General features: G+C 33.3%; 1 protein-coding gene and 1 long non-coding RNA gene across 3 annotated transcripts; one reads left to right on the top strand and one right to left on the bottom strand.

Moving 5' to 3' along the window:
• Positions 1–15451: 15451 nt before the first annotated feature.
• Positions 15452–15868, bottom strand: LOC142638157 (uncharacterized). The gene is made up of 2 exons (XR_012844983.1): positions 15796–15868; positions 15452–15709 (listed from the first exon to the last, which is right to left on the bottom strand). It is a non-coding gene; the product is annotated as an uncharacterized LOC142638157 (long non-coding RNA).
• A 3069-nt stretch (positions 15869–18937) lies between these two features.
• Positions 18938–25392, top strand: LOC142641529 (putative recombination initiation defects 3). 2 transcript variants are annotated; one of them, XM_075815966.1, is made up of 12 exons: positions 18938–19131; positions 19687–19843; positions 20636–20789; positions 20959–21093; positions 21510–21562; positions 21659–21853; positions 22124–22189; positions 22291–22340; positions 23135–23288; positions 23530–23608; positions 24206–24314; positions 25013–25392. In XM_075815966.1, the coding sequence occupies exons 1-11, from the start codon at positions 19067–19069 to the stop codon at positions 24310–24312; spliced, it is 1215 nt and encodes a 404-aa protein (XP_075672081.1). In that variant the 5' UTR covers positions 18938–19066; the 3' UTR covers positions 24313–24314; positions 25013–25392. The 2 variants fall into 2 exon arrangements, with proteins under 2 accessions (XP_075672081.1, XP_075672080.1); XM_075815965.1 differs by having other exon boundaries at positions 20627–20789.
• The last annotated feature ends 48 nt before the right edge of the window (positions 25393–25440 follow it).

Here is a 25440-nt window from a genome sequence, read left to right as displayed (position 1 = left end):
ACATGGGAAATGGGATAGATGTTATGACAAGTAATCCGTAAATACAAAGAATTAAACTCAGTGAATTCACAAGAGTTAATTCTTGATTAGTACCCCAAGTAATAGGACGACCACAAAGAAGGGACATCATGTCATCAACAACAGGAAACTCAGTGTATGGGTAAGGGGGTTTACAAACTAAAGGTACACCTAAAGCTTTAGAGACAGTTTGTTTATAGATTATAAACTCTTGACCTCTAATCCAGGAAGTCAAGTAATGACCACTTGTGACCTCAGAATACACAGAGATGTTTGAGTAAAACTCTCTAATCAAAACTGCAGGAGGAGGATCAAACACCTCACACAAGGAAACCCAGTTCCTAAACACAAAGTTCCTATGAATAGAAGGATCTAGATCACTCAAAACTATTTCCCTTTCACCCCAGATAGACCTATACTTAGTTAAAGTCTCATACGTTTCCTCACACTTGGCAAACAGAAAACACTCTCTATCACCTAAGGTTGAACCTGAAGAGGAAGACCCAGGGTTCTTATTGGCTCTAGTTTTGAACTTCCTACCAACCTTAGGAGCCATGACTAAGAACAGAAATAAGGAAAACAGCAAAAACCAAGGGTAGACTACATTAAAATGGGTTAAAGACAAGATAACAAGCAATTTGAAAACTATATGATGCATAACAGTTAAACTCATATGAAGCATGATCTAATGCATTTAAACAGTCTAATTTCATCATAATTTTGAAAATTGACAAAAGAAAATTTAAGAATTTTAGAAATCCCCAATTTTGAAAAACCTAATTCTTAAAAAAAAAAAAAAAACTTTTTAAGGATCAATTGAACAACATAACAAGTATAAAACAAGTTATAATCACTCAATCCATCAACAACAGAAGTCAATTTCACTCAATTTCACCCAATATCAAAAAATCTCCAATTTCTCAAGAACTTAGAACCCAAATTTTGAAATTTTCAATTAATCACAAAAATTTTGAAATTAGAGCATATGAAACATGTTTATATGATGCATGAACAAAACTAATGGTTCAAATTTAAGCAAAAACCCTATAAACATCAAAAACCCAACATTTTGAAAAATTCAAAAATCCCTAAGAAAGGCATGAAAAATGCATGAAAACATGTTAAAAAATGAAAAATAAAGGTCAAAAGAGTCTTACCTTAAGTGTATGAAGAAACCTTTGAAACTTTGACCAAGAAAACGACAAAAAAAATTGAGAGAAGGGATCGAGAGAGGAATTGAAGAGATAGACAAAAAGCTTCTTTGAAAAAGTCAGATCTGATTCCTATTTGCTTTTAAAATTCGGAATCTAATCGGTCGAGAGGAATTGAGCAGGAATTGAATTTCACATGAAAACAAGCTTGACTGATCGAAAGGATTTGAACAGGAATAGAAGGGACCCAAGACTTTTGATTAAAAAACCTATTTTTCTCCTTTACATTTCGATCGTTCGAAAAATATACTCAATTGGTCGAATTACAAAGAAACAGAAATTTTGAAAAATCTTAGAAAAAATTTTCGCAGAATCATTTGAAAAACTATTTTTATGATATGACATATATGTTCATGACTTCAAATGATTTTCAAAACCAAATTTTTCAAAGATTTGAAAAATTCAACTTTATCAAATTTCCTCAATCTTTCCTTTTCTCACTCCCCAAAAATGCATTAAACACATCAAGAAGTTTAATTTTTCGGAAGGCCACAAAACTTAACACACAATCTCATGTACCAAATTTAATAAAGTTTTGCTTGTGGTGTGTGCAACTAGCAACTGCATGAGATACTTACAATGTGATATTTAAACAAAGAATAAACACACTTTCTAAATTATTTATCACATAAGTTTGAAAGTAACTATCACCTAAAAAGTTACATCATATAACTCCCACACCTCCTAGAAAACATGCTTGAACCCATGTAATTTTTTTATTTTGCTTTTTCTTTTTTTGCTTTATTCTTCTTTTAACTAATGTACAATAACACCTTAAGTATTTTGCTATGCAAATGCTACACCTTACCAAGCACGGTTTTTATGATTTCCACATAGGTGTTCATGATTGACGAGTAACAATGGTGAAATGGTTATTTATACCTTTCTTCAGAGATTTTTTAGTCCTTACAATCAAAAGTATGTGACTTCAAAATCAAGAGCATGTGTTTAAAAACTAAAAACAACTCACACAATATAAGCACTACATAGCACAAACTTAGCAAAATGCATAAAAATAAAGCTCAACAAATCTAAACAAGGTACACAATCATGAAATGAAAATTTCATAAGCCAACCTCAATTACACATCTTGATGATGTATAATACAAATTTTTTATTTTCTGATTTTCTTTATAAAAAAAAAACTGAAAAACAACATAAACGAACCTAGAATGCTATATATGAATGTTATGCAAATGCAATCCTAAAGAAAACAATTTTGGTCACAAGAGATAGAAAGAATTAATACAAGCACCATGTCAAACAAACTCACTGAGGTTGAGTCTTTTGCATCCAAATCTTTTTAGACGCAAACTTGGAGTTGGGATTTTTATTTGAATTTACCCTAATTTTAGCTCTACTATTGGTATAAAGGTTAATAACCTTTATCAGTTCATGAATAAGTGCCACAGGATCTTGTGCTTTTGGCACAAGCACTTTTTGTTTAGAAGATTGCTTTAAAGCTTGCAACTTAAAGCAATTACTCTTTCAATACAGGATTGATGTGGCAGTGTTTTATTGGTGGCATAAATTAACTCATTTACGCCACATCAGGACTGAAGGTTTATTATTGTCAATTTATTACATAGGGTCCGTTTGGATAGAACTTATTGCTAAAAACTGAAAATATTGTAGTAAATTAATTTTTATATGTGTGAATAGTACTGTAGGACCCATTTTTAATAAAAAAAATTGCTGAAAAAAGTGCGTGAACAATGCGCGCACAGTGCACACTGCGCGTTTTGTCCCCCGCAGCATAAACGAAAAATATATATATATATTGGATAGTATAGTACATTGTTCAAAACGCAAAAAAAAAAAAAAAAAAAAAAATATTGCAAAACGCAACTATTATAATTTGTATCCAAACAGATACATATTCTTCATTTAAAGTTGCAATGTCTATTGGATAGTATAGTACATTGTTATTCATTTTATTGCTATTTTTTATGATTGAATAGTATCGTGAATAATTGCTACATGTAGTAAACAACGTAAATAAATAAATTTTATATATATATATATATATATATATATATATGTATGTATGTATGTATGTATTCTTTAAAGTCTCAAACTTAATGGTTTTTCCGTGCATTGCACAAATTAGCGACTAGTGTTGTATAAAGTAATAGGTCGATACTCAGTAACTCTATCCAGATTTTTAACTTTTGGAATAAGATTAATAAATGTATAATTTATACCTGGTGGAATCTGACTTGTGTTCAAAAGGAGAGGACAGTATCAGATACATCGTCACCGATGACATTCCAGTAGAGCTAGAAAAATAGGATTCAGATCTTCTAGAAAAATAGATTTCTTTTAATCTTGACTCTTCATTTTATAATGAATGTCTTAGATGATGCCACATCATTAATTTAATAACAAAACCTTAAAATAATGATGCCATGTCACCTAATTGAAAAAAATATTTGAAATGTCAGATATTTAATATTTTTTAACTTTCATAAACTTTAAAAAACACAGATCTAAAACCCAATCTCACAGCCGGAGGTTTAAAAACACGATCTAAAACCCAATCTCACAATCATGACTCTCGCCGGAGGTAGATTGTGCCATCAGTGTCCACCAATTTCATGATCATAGTAGTTCCTTAATCTCATGGTTACGTTTCAACTTTTGGTGCCATCATTGGCTTTCTTCTTTTTTCTTTCTTTGTTCTTTTATTAATTACCTTTCTCTTTTTCTTTACGGCTTGAAATTGATTTTGCATAAATATATGATATAGATGCGGCCTCATTCAAATACAAATTGGAACGCATTATACCAATGAAGGTTTACATTCTATTAAGTAAAAAAAAAAAAAAGCACATAATAAGGATATAATTTCATTGGAACGAGTTGAACTATATAAATTGCACTCTTTGAGATATATTCAGAGAGAGAGGGAGTGTTGTGTGGGTTTAGTCAGAGATTGGGCTGCGTGGGACTTCATCTTGATCAAATTGTCTATCATCGTTGGTGTCGAGATCTTACTGGAGACAAGCTGTGCCATCAGTGTTGGCAGAACCGGCAGTGAACAGGGAGGTGAAATGAAAGAGAAGGTAATAGAGTTTCTAACTTAAAATCTTACATGTCAATTTTAGTTTTTAATAGCTGATGTATCACTTGTATTTTAAGGATATTTTTAATTAAATTAATGATGTAGTATCATCTGAGACATTCATTATAAAATGAAGAGTCAAGATTAAAAGAAATCTATTTGGTAGAGTACCCTAGGAACTCTAGAGTCAATATTGGTGGTAATTCGTCAGTCCCTGGGGCCTTTAAAGGTGACATCTGTAGACGACTAAATTCTTAGTTCGAAATAAATCAAACAAGTAAAATAGTTACACAAATGCGAATTTGTATTGATGAATATGTGGTACAATTCTCTGTAATTACAAAAGAGTGATCCTCTAATTCGATTTCCTTGAAATATTTGTTGATTGGAATTGTGGTAATGTGATTTTGATTCGAACACAGAATGTACTTCAATTTAGCTGAAGAATGGATCGAAGATCTCTAAAACGGAATTACAATGAATCTCTGGCTATAAGCTTGTTAGAAATTCTTTGTTCTTTGAAGGTTTGTGGTGGAAGTTCTTCGGTGCTTTAGAGGCTTGATTCCGTAGAGTTTCGTTGATTTATGGTGTGTTGAGGTTCCTGGAGGCTTTTGAGCTTGATTCTAGTGAACTTTGAGATTTAGGAATATGATTTGGATGATTCCTCTTCGATTTTTCTTCGTATATGAAGGTTTGTGATGGAAGTTCTTCGAGACTTTGGAGGCTTGAATCCGTTGAGCTTCACCAATTTGTGGTTTATTGAGGTTTCTGGAGACTTTTGAGCTTGATTCCAGTGACCTTTTAGATCTAGACAAGTAGTTTGGATGACTTTGCTTCGAATGTTATCTGTATTCGAGGTTGAAGTTCTTGGAGGCTTCGAGGTTTGATTCCGGCAGAGCTTCTGGATTTTTGAACTCAAAATCTCTTTTTCCCCCTGTCTGGCCAAATGTCTTAGGAAGGCTTCTATTTATAGGAGTTTAGGGGTGGGTGAGCGACACGTGGCGGAGTCTGATTGGTGACACATGTCACAGTCTGATTGGTCTGCTTATGTCATCGCTTACACATGCAAGGCTGCTTGTGTCATCGCTTACACATGTTGATGCGTTTCATGCCTTTATTTCAATGACACTTGGCAAATTTCTATTGGTTTTCTGAATAGTGATGGCAAAACCTAGCAGCAGTACGTAGCGCTTTGTAATTGGTTGTATTTTGTGGACTTGGTAGTATGATGTGTCAGCTTGTGATAGGTCGGGAATTTTCCCTCTCTACAACATCTACTTCAGTGCCAGCATAACTTCTTGTCTAGTATAATTTTTAGTCAGCATTACATTCATCTCATCAGTGACAGAGCAGGCAGTAGCTTGAAGAACCAAATCTGTTTGCATCGGGTTGGCTAACGTGAACAACTTTTGATAGTATTGCACAAATAAATTTGCAATAGCAGATTCCTTTTGTTGATAAATATTAAATACATTATCTATACGTGAGCGCATGCTCAGAGACTCTTCTATTTTTTGGGTAAAGGTTAATTTAGAGTATTTATTATAATTTGGGATTACTACATTTTCCAATCACAAAAAAAAAAACCTAGGGGTGTAATGAAAAATTATTTCACCTGCTAACGCATAATATTCATCACACCCTTAAAGTTTTTTTTGTGATCGGAAAATGTAGTAATCCCAAATTATAATAAATACTCTAAATTAACTCTTACCCAAAAAATAGAAGAGCCTCTGAGCACGCGCATGCGTGCTCAGAGGCTAGTATAGATGAAAAGTAGTCCCTTTAGAGAAAAGTAAAAATAAAAAGAAGAGTCTTCAAGAACGTGCAAAAATGCTAGTTTCTTCTAATGTGATTGTCAAATTGTTTATATCATTAGAAAATTAGTTTTAGAAACATTACCCAATTTGAATGCTCCTCAAACTAATGCTTATTGGCCAATAACATAAATGTGCTACAATGTACATAATAGCCTTTTATGCATGTTTAGAGACTTTTCTATTTTTTAAACGTCAATACTTTCTTTATCTTAATTTTTTTTCCATTAATATACAAATTGTAATTATAATGATAAGATACAAAAAGAACAAACTTTTGTCAATGGATTCATCTCTTCCTACCTTTACTTGATTTATAAAGAAAAAATTACCAAAAATTAGTGTATAATTGATTCCAACATCTTAAAAGAATTATGTAAACATCTAGAATTGACTATTAAAATATTCATAATTTTTTGACCACTTTAAAGTCAACAAAGCATTTGCTATTCAAGTAACAATACTTCGTATTAGTGTCATGATTAATATGATACAAAATTAAGACTCAACTTCAACTAAAATATTTATCCAAAAAAAAAACTTAAACTAAAATATTCTTAAAATTTTTTTTAAATTTTTTTTTTTTACATTCTTGGAGGAGAGAATAAAAATCATTACGTAGAACTTTGCAATTTTTATAGAATCCAAATTCAAATGAGAAAAAAATGGAGGAAAAGGCCTTGAAAGGTAAATGATTTGTATATCTTGCAAAGCTATGATATTTTTAAAAGTTTTGAATGCATGCATGTAGAAACTTTTTTATTTTTGTAAAATTTTTCATTAATGATTTCAACATCAATAAGTTTTTTTTTTTTTTTTGTGAGTGGGAGATCAAAGCATAACTTTTAATATACCACTCGTACTATACATGAATTTGAAATCCACTTTGATTTGTAAGATCTTAGACATATTCCCATTCACGGTTTTTTGGAGCCATAATTTGCTAAAGAAATTGTATAAGAAATTCTAAAATCTAAAAAGTAAAGGAAAAAAAAAAAGAATTTCAAAGAATAAGTTAGACATGGTCATGAACATCAATTCTCCTCACTTAATTGAGTATAAAGAAAACCAACCGACAAAATTAATATGCTATAATTTGCTGATAGAATTATATAAGAAATTCTAAAATCTAAAAAGAAAAAGGAAAAATAAAATTAAAAGATTTGGGCGTAATAAAGTTCTAGGCATGCAGAAGAAATGCTATCATGGTCTTCGAATATTTTGGCAAACAGAAGCCAGTAAACAAAAAACAAAAAACTTAAAAAGAACATGAAAAAGAGATAGGGATGCTTAACATATAGTTAAAATATTGTATCAGATCTTTGTCAATAAATTCCCACCTACACAGCACCAAATTCCCACCTACAAAAACTCAAATGTCAATAACAAAATATAGAGAGAGATTAGAGTACCTACTTTTTAAATTCTATTTTGAGCGGTGGCATTTTTTTTTTTTTTTGCACTTCGTCTCTGCCTTTTTTCTAATTTTTTTCTTTGATCATAGTCCTCTCTAGCTCTTAACATAGCAAGGTTGGTTTTTTTTTTTTTTTTTGAATTAGCATTAAAGATTGGACGTGAGGATAAGGATGGCCTGCCTTAAGATAAAATTGTAACTGCAAGATTGCTAATTGCTAACTGGTTGATGATAATGGGGAGTTTAATCTTTAAATTTGTACTGGGTTTGTACATGGGTGAAATCGTGGATGAGGATAATTATAAATAGTTTTTTTTTTTTTTCTAAAAGTTTAATAGTTTTATATATTTTTGTTGAGGTAAAAGGCTCACATGAAAAAACTAAACGAATTAAAAGCATTTTTTTAGGAGTAAAACATGGGAAGTGAAATTTAAATATAATCGGTTGTGAAGGAAAAAAAAAAAAAGAATTTGGTAATTGAAAAAGTGGGAAATGTTATTGGCATATTAAAACTAAAAGCACTTTTTTAGGAGTAAAACATGGAAAGTGGAATTCAACTGGCTGTTTTTCTTTTTTTTGTTTTTACATATTTATCCTGTTAGTTGATAATAATTCTTGTAAAGTCTCTCACCTGAACTTATCTAATATTCCATTACAATGACTCCTCAATGCAATCCAAAAAATTTGTGCGTACGTGAACCTGGGAGAGATAAAAGAATTAGGGTTAAACCAAGTATTTAAAAAAAATTAATCAACAAACCAAAGTTAGAATTTAACTCTATCATGGACTCTTTAAAATCTAATCACCACATCATCAACTATTTAAATAAATAACTAAATAAAAAAAAAAAAAATTTAATGCCTAAAACATATACAATGATGGTAAAAAAAAAAAAAAAAAAAAAAAACTAAAAAACTTTAACGCCAAAAACATATATAATGATGGTAAAAAAAAATTTCTTAAAAAGAAAAAAAAAATACATAGAAGGAAAAAAAAAGTGAGGAAATAGAAGATAAAGATTTTTTAGAATTCAATTCTATCATGGACTCTTTAAAATCTAATCACCACATCATCATCTATTTAAATAAATAACTAAATAAATAAAATAAAATTTAACGCCAAAAGCATATACAATGATGGTAAAAAAAAGAACTAAAAAACTTTAATGCCAAAAACATATACAATGATGGTAAAAAAAAATTCTTAAAAAGAAAAAAAAGTACGAAGAAGGAAAAAAAAAAAAAAAGTGAGGAAATAGAAGATAAAGATATTTTTAGAATTTAACTCTATCATGGGCTCTTTAAAATCTAATCACCACATCATCAACTATTTAAATAAATAACTAAATAAAAAAAATTTATCGCCAAAAACATATACAATGATGGTAAAAAAAATTCTTAAAAAGAAAAAAAAATACGAAGAAGGAAAAAAAGAAGAAGTGAGGAAATAGAAGGAAATAGTAATTGATCATTTATATTTTGATCATTAATCAAATTTTCAAAATTACTTTTTTTTTTTAACAAAAAAAAAAGAGTTAACGTGATACATTAAAAAAAAAATAAAAAAGTAGAACTCAAAGAAAGTCATTCATAAACCAAAGAAAAGAAAACAAAGAGGAACTTGCAAAAGATAGAACCTGAAAATTTGTTGGTTGAATGCTTCTATTGTAGCATAAGGCAACCCTATCTTTGAATCACAATACCTACAACATGAAATGACAATTCATTAAGAAGTACAGTGGTAGAGTATATGAAGGAACCATTCATTTCAAAATTGCATTTAAAAAAAAAAAAAGAGTTAACGTGATACATATAAAAAAAAAAAGTAGAGCTCAAAGAAAGTCATTCATAAACCAAAGAAAAGAAAACAAATAGGAACTTGCAAAAGATAGAACCTGGAAATTTGTTGGAGCCTCTGACAATAAATGTCTTTAATTTGAAGAAGAATGAGAGATAGAAAGTGAGATAGAAACTGAAAAGTGTACGTGAGTTTGTGGGTTTTGAAGTGTAGGAGTTTTAATTTACATATTTATCCTCGTTAGTTGAAAACTTGTAAGTGGAAAACTTGTAAGTGGATATGATGAGAGCACTTTGGCATCCAAAATGTGGAATCCAAACAGGGAAAACCCCTTAAATAGTAGTATAGATACTTTTATTCTACTACTTAAGGGGCTTTCTCCATTTGGAATCCTCAATTTTTTGGTTGAAAAATAACCCTAAATCCTGAACAAAACTGGAGAAAATTTCAGTAAAATTACATTTCCAACTGCCAAAAAATAAAAAGTTTATTAAAAAAAATACCCACATTCCTATCTTGAAAAAACTACCGCACGTTCCTGCTCCTTCCAAACGTTAATCACAAAAAGTTTCTTCCCGCACACACAACCAAAACTACCCCCACCTTCTATCCAAAAAAAAAAAATCCCACACGTTCCTATAAAATATAAAACCATCCCACGTTCTAAAAAAATAAAAACTACCCCATTTTCATATCAAAAAAAAAAAAAAATCTAAGCAAAAACCAATTTCAACTACTTGTAAAATTATGAAACTAAATCTAAAAATTAAATAAAATACCTCATTGCACGTACAAAGCACGTGTGATTAGGTTAATTTAATATTGTATATTAATACGTACTATGTTTGCTGATTATTCATTTTTTTATTAGTAGGTAAATATAACAACATCAATACATATAATAAACTTCTTCTATGAGTTCCAGTTAGCTCAATTGGTAAAATCTCCGATGATTGAATAAGAGATTTGAGATTCAATCTTCATCTACATCAAAATCTTAATCTAGTAATAAAAAAATATCATCAAAAACGGCCGACCACTACCAGGACATTTTATAATAAGTGTACCAGTGCAAGTGTGCAATTGTTAAATATGTCGTATTGGAGTCAACACGAATAAGATTTGGCAACAAAATGCCATCCCTGGTCTAACGGTCTCAGCATATAAAGTATAAACAACTGTTAAATCTTGTTACTCTGGCCAAATCGGCCCAATACCACCATTTCTAAAAAAATTTAGGCAGAAACCACTGTTTCGGAACTAATTGGGGAAGTACCACTTTTTCCAGTACTCGAGTTTGGAGAACTCGAGTACTGGATGTTACATCTCCACCGTGGCACGCCAGCGTGGAATATCTATTTTAAAAAAAAATTCACCAAGTACTCGAGTGTGAAAAACTCGAGTAATTGGAAAATTACCGAGTTTAGGAAACTCGGTTACCAATCTGGATTGACATCTTGGACACTGTTGTGGGTTATGCCGAGTAAGACTCGAGCTTCATGTACTGAGTACTTTGCTGAACAGTAGAGTTTTTGATACGCGAGTACTAATCTGGATTGGTCGATTTGGTCCGATTTGGTCTAATTTGGTCCATTCATCCTTTGTTCCATTTTGGTCGGTTTCGATCCATCTTTGTGTACTTACATATATAATTGGAGACAACAAGTTTAGGTTGAGAGCCCTTATTCAAAATCTAAATTTATTAAAACAAATTCTCGAGTTTGGGGTCAGCGTCCACCATTGCTACACGATATTCGAGTGCTACATGTGCTCAATAGCTCGGACTATTGAACCCTATCTAGTCATATCATTCACACTCACGTCAATACACGGTCTGCATCATTTTGCAATGCACCGTTTTCAAGGATGCAGTAAGACCCACAGAAAAGTTTATGATGCATTTAACACAACTCGGTATTGTCTTGTCGAGTTCATGTCGAGATGAAACACAAGCATGCTAAATACTCTTCACATGAATGCACGTTTTGAATAGTCATGGCGGTATTTGCATCTGCCCTAATAAGAGAATCTCACTATGACATTGGGAACATTTGAACAAAAAATTCGTATCGTGGTTTTCCGGCTGTATTGACATGACAAGCCTGAATATGTTAAATTTTATTATTGAATACACAGTGGAATGAGGTTATAAATGTACCACAATTTTCTTATTCCTACACCACTAACTTTGTAGGTTGAGTAAGCTATGAAGTCGCAACGCCTCAACATCATCTCGTACACGTAGAAACAAGTTTCAATCTACTTCAACAAATGAATTATCACAAGTTCCAGGAATTAACAACTACAAACATACACGGACCACTATGGAGGGAAATGGGTTGGAAAGAAGAGAGATTTCGTTAACATGCCAATATACACGTACGAGAGTCTTGGAAGCGTTGGCCACATCATGGTCGGCAAACCTACAAAACTAAGTACAGATACCACCGCAATGGAGTTCACCGTAGCAGAACCACCATGGTCAACCCTATACGAGAAGAGGTGTGAGTTGGAGGTGTATTGTCGATGGCACGGGTTACGAGTTCCTAAGGCACGCTCAGCTGAGTTACCTAGAGATGAGCCTGCCTACATACTTGCTCGCCTTGAACAAGAGAACAATCAAATGCAAAGGCGGTTAGACCGTTTTCATGCAGTCCAAAAAGCTAGGAAGCATCTAAAAGGGAAGGCGCAAGAGCGAGCCATGAAGTCTATTAATGAAATTACTGCGTTAGATGATGAAAGTGACATTTCAGACTTCTCAGATTCAAGCAATGATGACTTCCAAAAATTTCTACCTACGAACATTCAACGTTGTTGTTGATGTCTACACGTTTTGTGCAATACAAAATGTTGTTGATCATGAGGGCAAATGATCCTATTGTACGTGCACCTTTTGCAAATCTAAAGATGAATTGTTCATTACTTTTGGCTAAGTTTATAGGAAATCACTTGCTCATTTTTTCCCTGTTGTTCGTTGTTGGTATGTTACGAAAAGATGTACTTGTATTAGTTTTTGGTGAGAATTATAAGTGCTTGGTGAAAATTATGGTCTAAACTCAATATTCCGTGAGTAACACTCGCTTTTCTAACGTAATACTGAATGTCATTATTTAAATTCTTTGACAAATTCTTTGAAATCAATTCGTCCATCTCCATTGTCATCAAAGACTCTGATCATCCTTTGGCATTCCACTTCCAAAGGTTCCATGAGCCCCACTAAACAGATCTAACATTTGAAACAACTAAACCGCCGAGCTTTTTTTCTCAAATCAAATAATTTCCTACACGTCACGCCTTAACTCTCTGCTTTTGTTTCTTTTTTTTCTTTTTCTTTTTCTTGTAAATTTTAAATAAGATACAAATTTTAACCTTAGCATATCAATAAACTTCCCTATTTGACAACAATTGATTTGAAATGATTGGTGGCAATATTTATCCCATATTTTAAATTCATGGTTGAAATCTTTTTAGATCCTTTAGTTGAAAATCCACCGAAATTATTGATTAATTATCAATTTATCTCAATTTTGTCTTCCGCAAGATTGTGATTATTAACCACAAATTGGCAATGCACCAAATGATAAAGTAGAAAAAACATCTCCAAAAGAATAACCATTGCAGGCCAGTTAAGGCAATTTATACTATATAAGGAGTTTACAAATTATAAAAGTAAAAAATAAAATCTTTGTAACTAGTCTCTATAACCCAAACACCCCGCAGATAACTCATTGATGTCATCATGGAAATTTAACCAAATGTGAGATTATCAACCAAGAGCTTTGTGGCTCAATGAATATGCTCGGTCTCTTTTATGAGGAGAACCTAGATTTGAATCCCCCTTTCCCTCACTTGTTTTAAGCAAACTAAAAAAAAAGTGAGATCAACAATTGAACAAAATATCAAACCACAAACCATATAAAATCTAGAAGGGCAAGCCCCTGCTTCTCCCTTCTTGTTGAAGTTATGTGATGAGAGGAAACAGTAGTTGGAAAATTATTTTGTGATGTCAAGTATTCTAAAATCTGACTCAGGACACTTTTTGAGACATTAGCTCTTTCACATGCAACATAACATGCTATAAACTCAAACATATGGCCTATGTCTTTCTTAGAAGGCCATTCTTCGACCAATCCACTGACATCTTCACTATCTGACCTCTGCATGCAGGAAATGTCCCTATTAAGCATACAAATAAGAGAGTTCACTTTGTATCTTGGACCAATATATTTTGACATCCATTGTGGGAGCGAGGAACAATATGATTCTGACTCGACAAGGGTTATGAGGATGAGAAAAGCTGGATACCTTGTAGCTTCATGGCCACAAGTCATTTTCTAATCAACACCACGTTGCAACACCGCAAACATGAGCAAGGTATTCAACTATTAGACGAAAGATCCAAAGGCGGATCCTGAATTTGAAGCTAATGCAGGTCAACGGTTGATTGTTACCATCCTCAGGTGTCATCTTGAGAGTGTAAGAGCCCTGTGAATACCACAAACCATCAGCTTGGTTGATGCGAAACACTAGAGTAAAAAAAATAAAAATAAATGATAGATTAAATTGTTATATTGGACTGACAATGAAAGAAGGAATGGAAATTACTGATTTGCAAGTTTGGCTTCTCTTAGCCATGCATATGAATCCACATGAAAGAGGATACTTATATCATTACTTCTCTTAGCCATGCATATGAATCCATATGAATCCACATGAAAACTAATTTGTACGAAGCTCTAAGACATAAAAATTGATGAAGTGACTCTTACTGTGACTTCAATTTCGGTTTGAAATTTCCTTGCAGACACCAGATGTAGTAAATATAGAAGCCCCATGCCAATGTTTCCCGGAAGTACAAGTCACATGTAATACTTCTTTAAGAGAATTAGAAAAAGTATGGTAATATATACAACAAGAGAAGAAAATTTAAGGAAGTACTTGTTTAGAGAACTCGAGTACTGGATGTTACACCTCCACCGTGGCATGCCAGCGTGGAATATCTATTTTAAAAAAAAAAAAATTCACCCAGTACTCGAGTTCAAGAAACTCGAGTACTGTACGATATGTTACCCGAGTTTAGAGAACTCGGGTACCAATCTGGATTGTGGCCAATACCATGGGATGGGATAATCCAGACTGATACTCGAGCTCAAGAGACTCGAGTACTTTGAATGGTACCCGAACCATTCGAGTTTTGTGTGCAATGTTGATCTGGTGAGGAAGCCATGCATGTGCCATGAGTTATCCTGTCATGTCGTGCCAGTGTCACTATTTTTTTCCCCCGAGTGGCTAATGTCATTGGAATTGCTCATATAATGGTCAAGGCCTCAAGGGTATAGATGGATTTTAACTGGGCATGCATGCATATTAATCTCTAGTAAAAAAAATTGCACTAATTACAAATTTGGTAAGGTTTTCCTCTGGTCCTTCTTGTTGCTCAGCTTTCATGAGATTAGAACATTAGCACCTCCCCTAAATGCAAACAAAAAATAATCCTTTTTCCAGTGTATCAAAAACATTAGCAAAAAAAATATTTTTTTTAAAAAAATTATCACATAAAAAATCTATAAAATATTCTTTTTTAACTTTTTTTCACGTGAAAAAAAAAAAATTAGAATGCCTAATGATTTTTGTGTATAAACTTTTGAAAAGTAGATTCAACAACTTTGTACCTAATTTTACTTGTATCTAATTTTACTTAAAAATGAACTATTAATATTATCAATAAACTACAAAGTACAAATAATAATCCAATCTTATGAACTTAATTAATACTATCACAATCAAATGTCCAATCCCTACAATATACATTTATAAATATCAATATCTAATAAAGTATATACTTCAAATAAGCGTAATGATCACGGGCACATTATTATGTTTGAGCTTAACTTGTTTAATATTTGAGTCTAAACTTAAACATGAGCTCTCATTTGCTAAATAAATGAACATAACAGATTTTTTTCAAGAAGAGCGTAAACAACTTGATTCATTTACAACCATAAGCAAGAGTATCATAAATGCAGATCAAAATCAACAATGCGCGGTTAGCTTTTCTCAAGTTTCCATAGTAGTAAGAACGAAGCAACATGCAATATCTATTTAACATTCAGTTACAGGTACAGGGCAGAGCAAAACAGCCAGTTATATAAATGGAAATTTTCCAAAAAAACAAAACATGAAGAACGTTATAGCATTACATCCCTTAAGTCTACTCACTGAAAGAAAATGAAAATTTTCTGTGGTGCAGTGTCATTCGGTGATCATAACAAAGATAACGGTCTTCATCCCAATTTCACAACCAAAAGAAGGAAAACCGCACAGTAAATAATTGCATGATCACACGCTATATCGAGATTTGGCTGATCTTTCCCTTTTGGAATCATCCTGTAATGACCAAGGCAGGTTAGAGATACCAACACGCACACAATGGACATAAATGCATTCATATTTGCATATAACAAAAAACTTACATGGAAGCTGTAAGTGATTTTATCGGTGATGTCAATGATCTCCTTCCACTTCCTCCCAATGCTCATCTAAATATGAAAAACATATATATTCATCACGAGGCCGGAGTCCGGCATTTAACATAATAATCCATAATTCAAGCAATATTATAGCAACAGTACATAGGGAAAAATTCAATTTCTTAGGGTAAAAACATAGAGGTTCTTGGAGCCAATTATGGTTCAACCAAAGAGCAACAATAAGGAGAGACACCAAATTCAAACTACAGCAAGCAAAAAAAAAATCATTTTGTAAGTGCAAACATTCAAGTTGCTATAACAAAAATAGTGCTTGCAAAGTGAAATGGCCTACCTTTAATGCACAATGCTCACAGAAATAGTGCTTGCACTTGGTTACAACAGCATCAACAAAAGGCTGCCTGCAAATGAAACATGCAAAGGGCAACGAATCAAGCTTTTATAAGAACTATATATGTTTTGGAATAATTATAAGAACTTGTACAATTAGATATACATAAAAAGATCATGCTTTTATTAAGAAAGCAAAAGAAAAAGAAAGATGAGACATTTCAACTTTTAAGTTTATGTTCCACAGGCAGAAATGTTTAAGCTAGATTCTAAGGCCTAACACATGAAATGTACACCTCACACTCTAAATGTATAAGATGGTGGATTTTCACAAACCACAACTTAATGGATTCAGTCAACATTGATAACCAACAAAAGTAGATAATGGTTGAATCAAGTTCAACCACCTACACTCACTAGGATAAACCGTAGCCCAATAAAGATTCTACATCATTTTGAGTTATTTAAGCCATGAAAAAACTGGAAGCATAAAGTAAAAGAAGCAACCAGCAAATAACTTAATCAAACACTAATGGAAGCATATTAGTTGGTGAAAATTGAAGAATTGACCTTTGGTTATGGAGGATAAAAACTGGTAATCTAGTCAAAATTCAACTAAACTCCATTTAGATTCAACTTTAGTATTATTCCAAGATATTTCCTCAAGATTTTAACTACATCTAAGGAAATCCGCTCAAAGATATGGGTAGGGGTAACCCCTATTTGTGAAAAGATAAGAGAGAGTCACTTGAGATGGTTTGGTCATTTTCAAAGGAGAGCGATTAATGCACCGGTAAGAAACAGTGACATGACCCAAGTTCAGGGAGCAAATTAGGAACTATTCAAAATAACCACAATTGACTTCATCCTAAAACCTTCTAGTCCTTTGCCATCATTGTGTCCTCTCTCTTCACATCATAACCCAAAAAAAAAAAAAAAAAACTATGCTTATTTTCTTACCAAATTAAGATTTGTTTTAATGACATATCATGGCAGCTTTGGTCATTCACTTGCAAGGACAGCTATTTAAGAACGTTTACACGGTAACAACTCAAATCTGTGCTGTATAATAGTATATAAGTCTTATTTTGATAATACTCAAAAGAATTCCTCAAGACGCTTCTTTCCTATGTGGGCAATGTAACATTTTGGAGTTGGAATTTAAACATGATATGAATTTCTCCAGTTCATATCCATAAGAAAATCCAGTTATGGCAATACTACCAATATACTTCTAGTTCTCAATTAACCAGTGTATCAACTTGATTTCACAAAGAATAGTCAAATAACTTTCCCTCTTCACACATCTATGACTTTCTTCAAAAAATAATATAAAGGACTGAATAGATCTTTGACCCTGTGTTATTCCTCATAGTCGGCTCAAGATAGGTGCACCTATAAATAATTAAGAATTTCTACACAAAACCAAGGTATTGGTAATTACAATTAAGGAAACACGATAGGCAGCATAGGCTAAGCATGCAACTGAACAATATATTATCGTTCTTTTTTATTTTTCCCGGTGTGAACTTTATGTTCTACACAATAGTGGAAATGCAACACAAACATTTTATTACTCATATCCACAAAATCAATAGCATGAAAGTACTTGTAGCACCTACCAATTGAAACGGTTAAACCGTACGGTCCACCAATGCATACAATTTTCAAGGAAGCACCAATTGAATGGCCAATAAATATCTAACTCACTTTTAACATGTTCTAGGTGTTATCCCAATCAAACTATGTACCGGTAAGAAGCAAAGAAACTCGATCCTGACAAGACAAAAATTACCACAATTAGTTAAAAACTCATGGAAAGAACAACAAAAAAAAACCCCAAACATTGCTAACCTTTGAGTGCGACGTCGCCGGCGATAAAATGGGTGGATATCTTGCGAAAACGCCGGCGATGAAATGGGTTTGGGGTTTGAACGAACGCCGGCAAAGAAACGGGTTTGGGAGTTCGAAGTTGCCGGCGATGAAAGGGGTTTGGGGTTTCTACGGCGGCGCCGTGTTGATGAAACGGGTTTGGGAGTCCGAGTTTCACCGGCGATGAAATGGGTTTTCGGTTTGGAGAGTGAGAGTGTGCAACTGAGTGAGAAATGAGAGATGAGAGATGACTGGTTTTAGTTCGCCATACTCGAGTTTGACATAAGCGAGTACCTTAAATAATACCCGAGCCCATGAAACTCGAGTAATGGGCATATATACAAAATTCCATATCCAGATTTATACTCGAGCCTCAAATAATTGAGTACCATGAAAAGTACCCGAGTTCTAAAAACTCGAGTACCAATCTGGATATGCAATTTTGTACCAGTCTGGATTGTCTGGTAAGAAGGGATGGGAATCCAGATTAGTACTCGCGTTTGAAAAACTCGGGTACCAGATTTGCCAGTACTCGAGTTTTTCAAACTCGAGTACTTGGTCAATTTTTTTTTAAAATAGATATTCCACGCTGGCGTGCCACGGTGGAGATGAAACATCCAGTACTCGAGTTCTCCAAACTCGAGTACTGGAAAAAGTGCTACATCCCCAATTAGTTCCGAAACAGTGGTTTCTGCCTAAATTTTTTTAGAAATGATGGTATTGGGCCGATTTGGCCTGTTACTCTACAGACCTTGTTTCAGACCCAAAAATAATTATTGGGCCTATTTTGATCCACGATCCAGCCCATAATAGAAACCGAATCCAAAAAGACCAGCCTTTTCCCGCCCACGCTTTGCACATAGCATTATATAACCCTCGAAATTCACTTTCTCTATCTCTCTCTCTCTCCGGAATTCGAAGAAATTCAAACACTCAGAAACCGATTACCTCAATTCACAGATCGACCTCTTCGCTGATCACCTAGGGTTTCAACCAAATAGTCACAGCACAATTGGCCTCTCAAAGGACTTGTTCAAATCTCTGAATCGAGCAAATGAAGTTAAAGATCAACAAAGCTTGCGATATCAGCTCCATCTCCGTCTTTCCTCCTCACGCCAGGTTTGAATTTTCCTTCACAAACTCGTTCTGTTTGGTTTCAGAGAATATGCAGGAAAATTTTAAGCATCAAAATTTTGAAATGTTTAAACTAATGAACAGATTCTTCATATTCTGTTTCAGTTTTGATTGTTTACTTTGATTCTTAAAACTTTGGATGAGATCAAGTGCTTTTTCTATTTCATTACAAAGGATCCGTTTGGTTGCTGAGAAAATGCTGGAATAAAATCAAAATTCAATCTCAAATTCTTTTTCTTTCGTCCGTTTCTCTCAGAAACCAAAGAGAGCAAAAGAGTATTTGTAACTGCCTGCAAATCTGTTTCCATATCTGACTTTTATAGTTACTGCGAGAATATAGGAAAATAACAAATTCACAATGTTTGAATCTTAAATTATCATATACTATAGAATTTCAAAAGTAAGATTTCGCTCAACTAAAGCTAAATCAGCTATTTGCCTCAGTTTGATTTAATATTCAACAAATGAGATTGTTCTTTGCTTTCATTTACTCTTCACTATTTGTGCATTAACTTATATTTTGGAAACGATCTGAATTAGGAGATCAAGTGCGGTACCAACTGGACCTAATGCTCAAGCATCACAACTCCAATCGCAACAGTCGCAGCAATCATTTTCGCAGGGACTTTCATCTCAGCATGGCATGTTTTCTCAGCTCTCTCAGAACTCTCTCAATGAGGCTCTGACTAATGATCAGGTTTGAATTTTCTGGTACTGAGAATTTGTTTGATTTGCTGAAGAAATTGAGAACAGGAACAAGAGAAGAATTATTGAGTCTTATGGATCTTTAGTCTTGCAGGAAATTGTTGAAAGATAAGTCTTAAGCGAAACCAAATATAATCAAACAATCTTGCTATTTTGAAATTCTGTTAGTCATCTTGAACTTGCTGCTAGTTTAAACCTCTTAAATAGCTGAAACTTTTTTTTTTAGAGTGCAATAATCATATGCATAGGGATTAAAATTTTCATTGTGAAGAGTATAGCTATATTTAAGAATGGCCACTATTTGAGTATTTGTGCATGGCTTTTTGTAATTTCCAAATGGTAGAAGCTATCATGATTCATAATATTTATCTACGATCATTGCTGAGGTCACCAACTTAGGATTTATATAAACTGTGGGCTCTAGATGTTGACTTCCCACGTAGTTTCGTATATATTTACATTTCCTACTTGTTTGCATATAAATACATAGAGATGTGGTGTTCTCATTGTTGAATGGAGACACTAGCTTGATTGAGTTTTTAACTCTAGAACACTTTTTTGGTTCTTTTCTATGGTATGATCTCTTTGTAAAATTCCTTTTCACCAAACCTAATATATAGAATGGTTTTCACATGTAATGATTTTGAGAGGCAAATGCTTAAGTTGTGCTGAAATAAAACAGAAATTTTAAGTCGCCTATTCTGTTTCCTTTTTTGTGGCTTGAAAATGAACTCTATGAACTAGTATGTACACTCGTCATAGTTTAGTTTTTCAGTCCTTGCAGAGATTTGGTTCTCAAGAACGAGAAAACTCTGTAAAGAAGATTTCTTGCTTGCCTCCTCCTAGTTGTTCACGAGAAGAGAGTCAAATGCAAATCTCAAGATCTTCAGCCAATCTAATGCGGAAATGGAATTCTGCTTCTGTTACAGATCATAGATGTAAGTTCAAAATTTAGTCTTTTTTCTTGAAATTGTTTAAGTATCTTTGTAAAAATGTGGTTTCCTTTCTTTACGGTTATGCAAAAGTAGGCATGTCAAATAAGATTTTGTTCTTGCATGCATAAGTATGTATTTCCACAGATATTGAAATTTTTATTTGCCTGAGCAGGTCAGATTAGTGAAGAACTTGAACATCGAATTGGATTGATGGAAACTTCATTAAGCAGGTTTGGAATGATCCTGGATTCTGTTCAGAGTGACGTCATGCAAGTAAACAAAGGAACAAAAGAAGTTTCACTGGAGAGTGAGTATTCTATTCCAATAGTCAATACATTAAAAAGTAGGATCTGAAGAGAAACTATATAACTCAATCTTTAAAAGTAATACTGTCATTTTTTATATAAGAGACTTGTGACATAAAAACCAGGAAATATATACTACTTTCATAAAGTTTCAGATGAATTAAGTTCACTTATTTGATGTTGATGTGTAGCTTACCTTACGGTTTGGTCGTATTTGATGATGAATTTGCTTGATTTTTGAATAATATAAAGATCTTCATCTATTAGGTAGGACTTAGTTAGATTTGATGAACAGTGAACACAATAAATTGTTCAGTGCAAACAACTGTGCTTCCAAATCTATATAGTATGCAATGTAAATTGTTGGGAAACATAATTAACAAAATAATTTTCTTATGTTTTCTCAAATTTGATTCAGTGGACAGCATACGGCAGAAACTGATTGTTCAAGATAACTTTCTGCAGTCAATGGTAAAGCCTTGTTGACCTGCTTAGGTTTTAAAATATCAAGTGATGTGTTGTTTGAGATATGGTTTCTTCTAACACGTTTGAGATATGGTAAACTAGAACAAGGGACAAGAAGATTTGAAAGCTAGCGTTGCTGGGGGATTCAAGTTGACATCTGATCGGCTTAGCAAAGATATATATCAAGACAAGTTACAGGAGATTTTCAAGGTGGTCTCAGCCTTACCGCAGCAGGTGGAAGCATCTATATTGAGATTACAAGATAAGATCGGCAACACCCTCTCCAAAGAAGTGCAAGTATGTACGATGTCTTAATCGATACTGCTGATATATATGTGTGTGTGTGTGTGTGTGTGATTCAAGGCTTTAAGATAATTCATTTTGTGGTCCTTGACTATAGCAAATGTTTTATTGAATTTTATTTCTTTGCCCGACACAAACAATGCTCAAATCTTCCCTAATCTCTTTCTTTTCAATTTTCTCAACTCAATATTTCTACTATAAATATTAAATAATACCAAGCCTTTCAGCATATTGAATGCCTTTTTCTTCATCAATTATTCTCAGGCAATGGCTTGCAGCCTGAAGACTTCTAACCAGAAATATATAGCACCCTCTATCCTCCTCCCAGAGGTGCTTTATTCTTCTTGGATAATGACCCATTACCTTCTTTAAGTACTCATGTATAGTGAAGGTGTGATCTCAGAAAACCTCTTACATTTGTCAATCTGCAGGGTACTGACCAACGTGCTACTTCACAGAGATATGCAAAGCCTCCTAGGGAGTATGTAAAACTCTTTTTTTTTTCTGTTGGATATAGTCCTCTTTAATTGGACAAGTTACATCCCCTGTCTGATCCTCATAAATAACGTGATCTCCCTAAATGTTTCAAGTCTCAACTGAAATTCAAAGTCTAGCTTCTAGGATATAATCTAATTTGAGTAAAGGGAGAAGACTAGAAAGGATTTCTTTTTTATTGGTAAGCTACATACACACACTCAATGTTGAACCCACGATCTCATTCTTCATCTTTCTTATAAAATAAGGAAGTGTCATTTGAGCTAGAGCTCATTGAAAGAAGTCTAGAAAGGATAGACTAAAAATAGATTCATTTGAAGTCATCCATTGACTGAAATGGAGGGTAAAGAAATCTCTTGATCATTTCCAAAAGGGAAGAAAGATAGATTTTATAAGCACGTGCATAAAGATGGTGTTCAAATCAATAACTCCTGTTATTGTTTTTGTAGAGCTTTAAATTTTCTGGTGCTTGGTTGTAGTGTTCCTAGTTTGAAACTAGAGTCTTCTTCCATCAATGTGATTAGGAATTAAGAATATTTTTTCATAAAATATATATATATATATATATATATATATATATATATTTCTTCTTTTTTGTATTATTTTTCCTTTTTTTTTATAAGTTTTTTGTATTATTTTTCTTGGGAGAGAAAGGTGCATGATTTTTGGTTCGATGCCATCTTCTTGGACATATAAGCTGGTCCTTTAGTCCTTAGATTTTGTAACAATCTTTTTTTTTTTTAGCCTTTCAAGAGATTAAAATTGTTTGCTTGATTCCAGTTTGGCAGTGTCTCCAAAGGTCTATAAGAAAGCAACTATCGTTCCGAAGGTAGAAACAGGAGGCTGGAAATCAGTAAAAGTGGATAAGGCAATTTCCACTAATAGGGCATCCAACAAGGTGCAGAAACAAAACAGAGTTTCCCCCCTAGAACAGGTAATTCATTGGGTTTTCTTTTCTTTTCTTTTTTTTCCATCTCTTTGTTAGTTTAATCCAGCATCTGCTAAGGTGATTAGCATGATCATGTGAATTGTACTGAGTCACGTTCCTTAACATGTACTTGAAAGCAAAAAGTGACCTTTTACCCCAAGTAGTGTATGAAAATTTTGTCACTTACTTGTTTGAACAATATAAGTCTGTTTTTGTGGCCCAATTGAGATGGCAATACATCATGCAGGAAAAGATTTGTAGAGTTATCATTGAATCAGATGAGGAGATTGATAGAGATTTTTCCTGCTTGCTTGAAGAGGAAACAGGTAGTTAATGACATTTATTCTTGACTATTATTTTTCGTGGCTCTCGTTGACTAAAATTTCTAGTGGAAGCATTTATTTCTTTGAATATTATTGTTAATGTCTCTCTCTCGTTGATTTTATTTTCCATTTGAGGTAAACATTAAACCCCTAGTGATTTACTGGACATCTTTCATCTTTGAGATGCCAGCTTTCTGATTATGGAGAGAGATAAGATTGCACTGTAATTTTAGGAACTAGGAATTGTCGTAGATATTATAGCTGTGCCGAAGGGCTATTTTAAGACAGCTATTGACTGCTATTCAGATACAGATAAACATGTTCGCGGGTGTCAAAAATCATTCACTAATCTGACGGTATACTTTTTTTTATTAAACTTAGGAATAATGTACGTAAGTGTTTTACTTCATTGAAAAGTAACGTGATGACAGTTTAGTTGCAGAGGTAGAGGAAATGTATGATTTCTATTTTTCTTCTTCTTTTCATGGTACACATAGATGTCAACTTTTGAAATTGTCACTAGTTTGCCTTGTTATTTTTCCAGTAAACATTAATTACTTCACAATCTTTGCTCTCATCCTGATTGTTTCCTTGGTGAAGGCATGGGAAAGTTTTTTACTAAGGAGGTAAAAGAAGAGACTGATCGGATTCTGAGGAAAGCAAGGAGGCGAAAGAGAAAATGCTGTAATCCAATAATTATTAATTGAAGGTAAAATTTTTACTATTATATTTGCAAATTGTGAAACTTCATACTGTGCAGAATTTTATCGATTTCCAAACTTTTTTTCTGGCACTAACTGTAGATAAATTCCTTAGACTGAATCACTGAATTTAAATTTAAATTGATAGTGCAATTGATTGATCATATCATTTGAGATAGGTTGCTTCCTTAATATGCACTGTTTGGAGGCATGGGGTAGGGGGTTATGCCCTTTAAGGTTTTGATTGTAGTGTTGATGAGATTATAAATATTATGAAAATTTCTGGAAAGATGTGTTTCAAAAGTGGGAAAGGAAACATCTTTCTGGCACGGTTACTTTGCCAATAATCACTTTAGAACTTTCGGTCTCACATGCCGAATCTAGGCCCCATGCTCTAGTGGGAGTGTGGGACTAAGGGAATGGGGATGACATCTTGAGATAGGTTTTCTTTTGCTGTGTGAATTAGTTCACTAACTACTTTATAACATTCTTCTTTTTTCGGAACAACCATGGTATTAAAAAGCTTAGAACAAAAGTGAGTCTATTGGGTTGGTGTGCTTGTGCTTTTATAATCACATTCTAGTACTATAGTTAGACAATCAAATTCTCATTAAATTTATTAGTTTGGGACTAGAAATATTCAATGCATTTACAGATCTACTAAAGATGTTAGAAGTTCCCTTGGTACTGATATCATTTATGACAGGTGCAAGATACATTTGATGAAATGACAAATGATGTTTTGAGAAATTATATCTCAAAGAACCCCCAGTGCACAGTGTAATCTTGGAATTTTTTTTCTTCCTTTCTGCACCGCTTGATCATTTTCTATCAATAAACTGACTTCTCAGTGAAGATTTCTAGAGGACTTTGTATTGTGATGTAGCAAATTAGTGGCAAAAATGTGGGTGCGACAGAGGAGTAAGTGCCCACTGCTAGATGAGGCGCACAGCCAAAAAAAATTCTTTCCCAAAATTTATGGTCGTCCCCATGAATCCATAATTCTGATAACCATCTTTATATAAAAAAATCATGAGTATGAATTTATTCAACCCCCCACCCCAACCAGAAAATAAGACATGAGAACAGAACTGGTCTTCGTAGTCTACCATCCAAACAAGATGATCATTTACT

The sequence above is a fragment of the Castanea sativa genome, chromosome 6 (assembly GCF_040712315.1).
Source record: "Castanea sativa cultivar Marrone di Chiusa Pesio chromosome 6, ASM4071231v1".
Taxonomy (NCBI): domain Eukaryota; kingdom Viridiplantae; phylum Streptophyta; class Magnoliopsida; order Fagales; family Fagaceae; genus Castanea; species Castanea sativa.
Note: the sequence above shows the minus strand (reverse complement) of the source record. Positions and strands in the feature narration are given on the sequence as shown.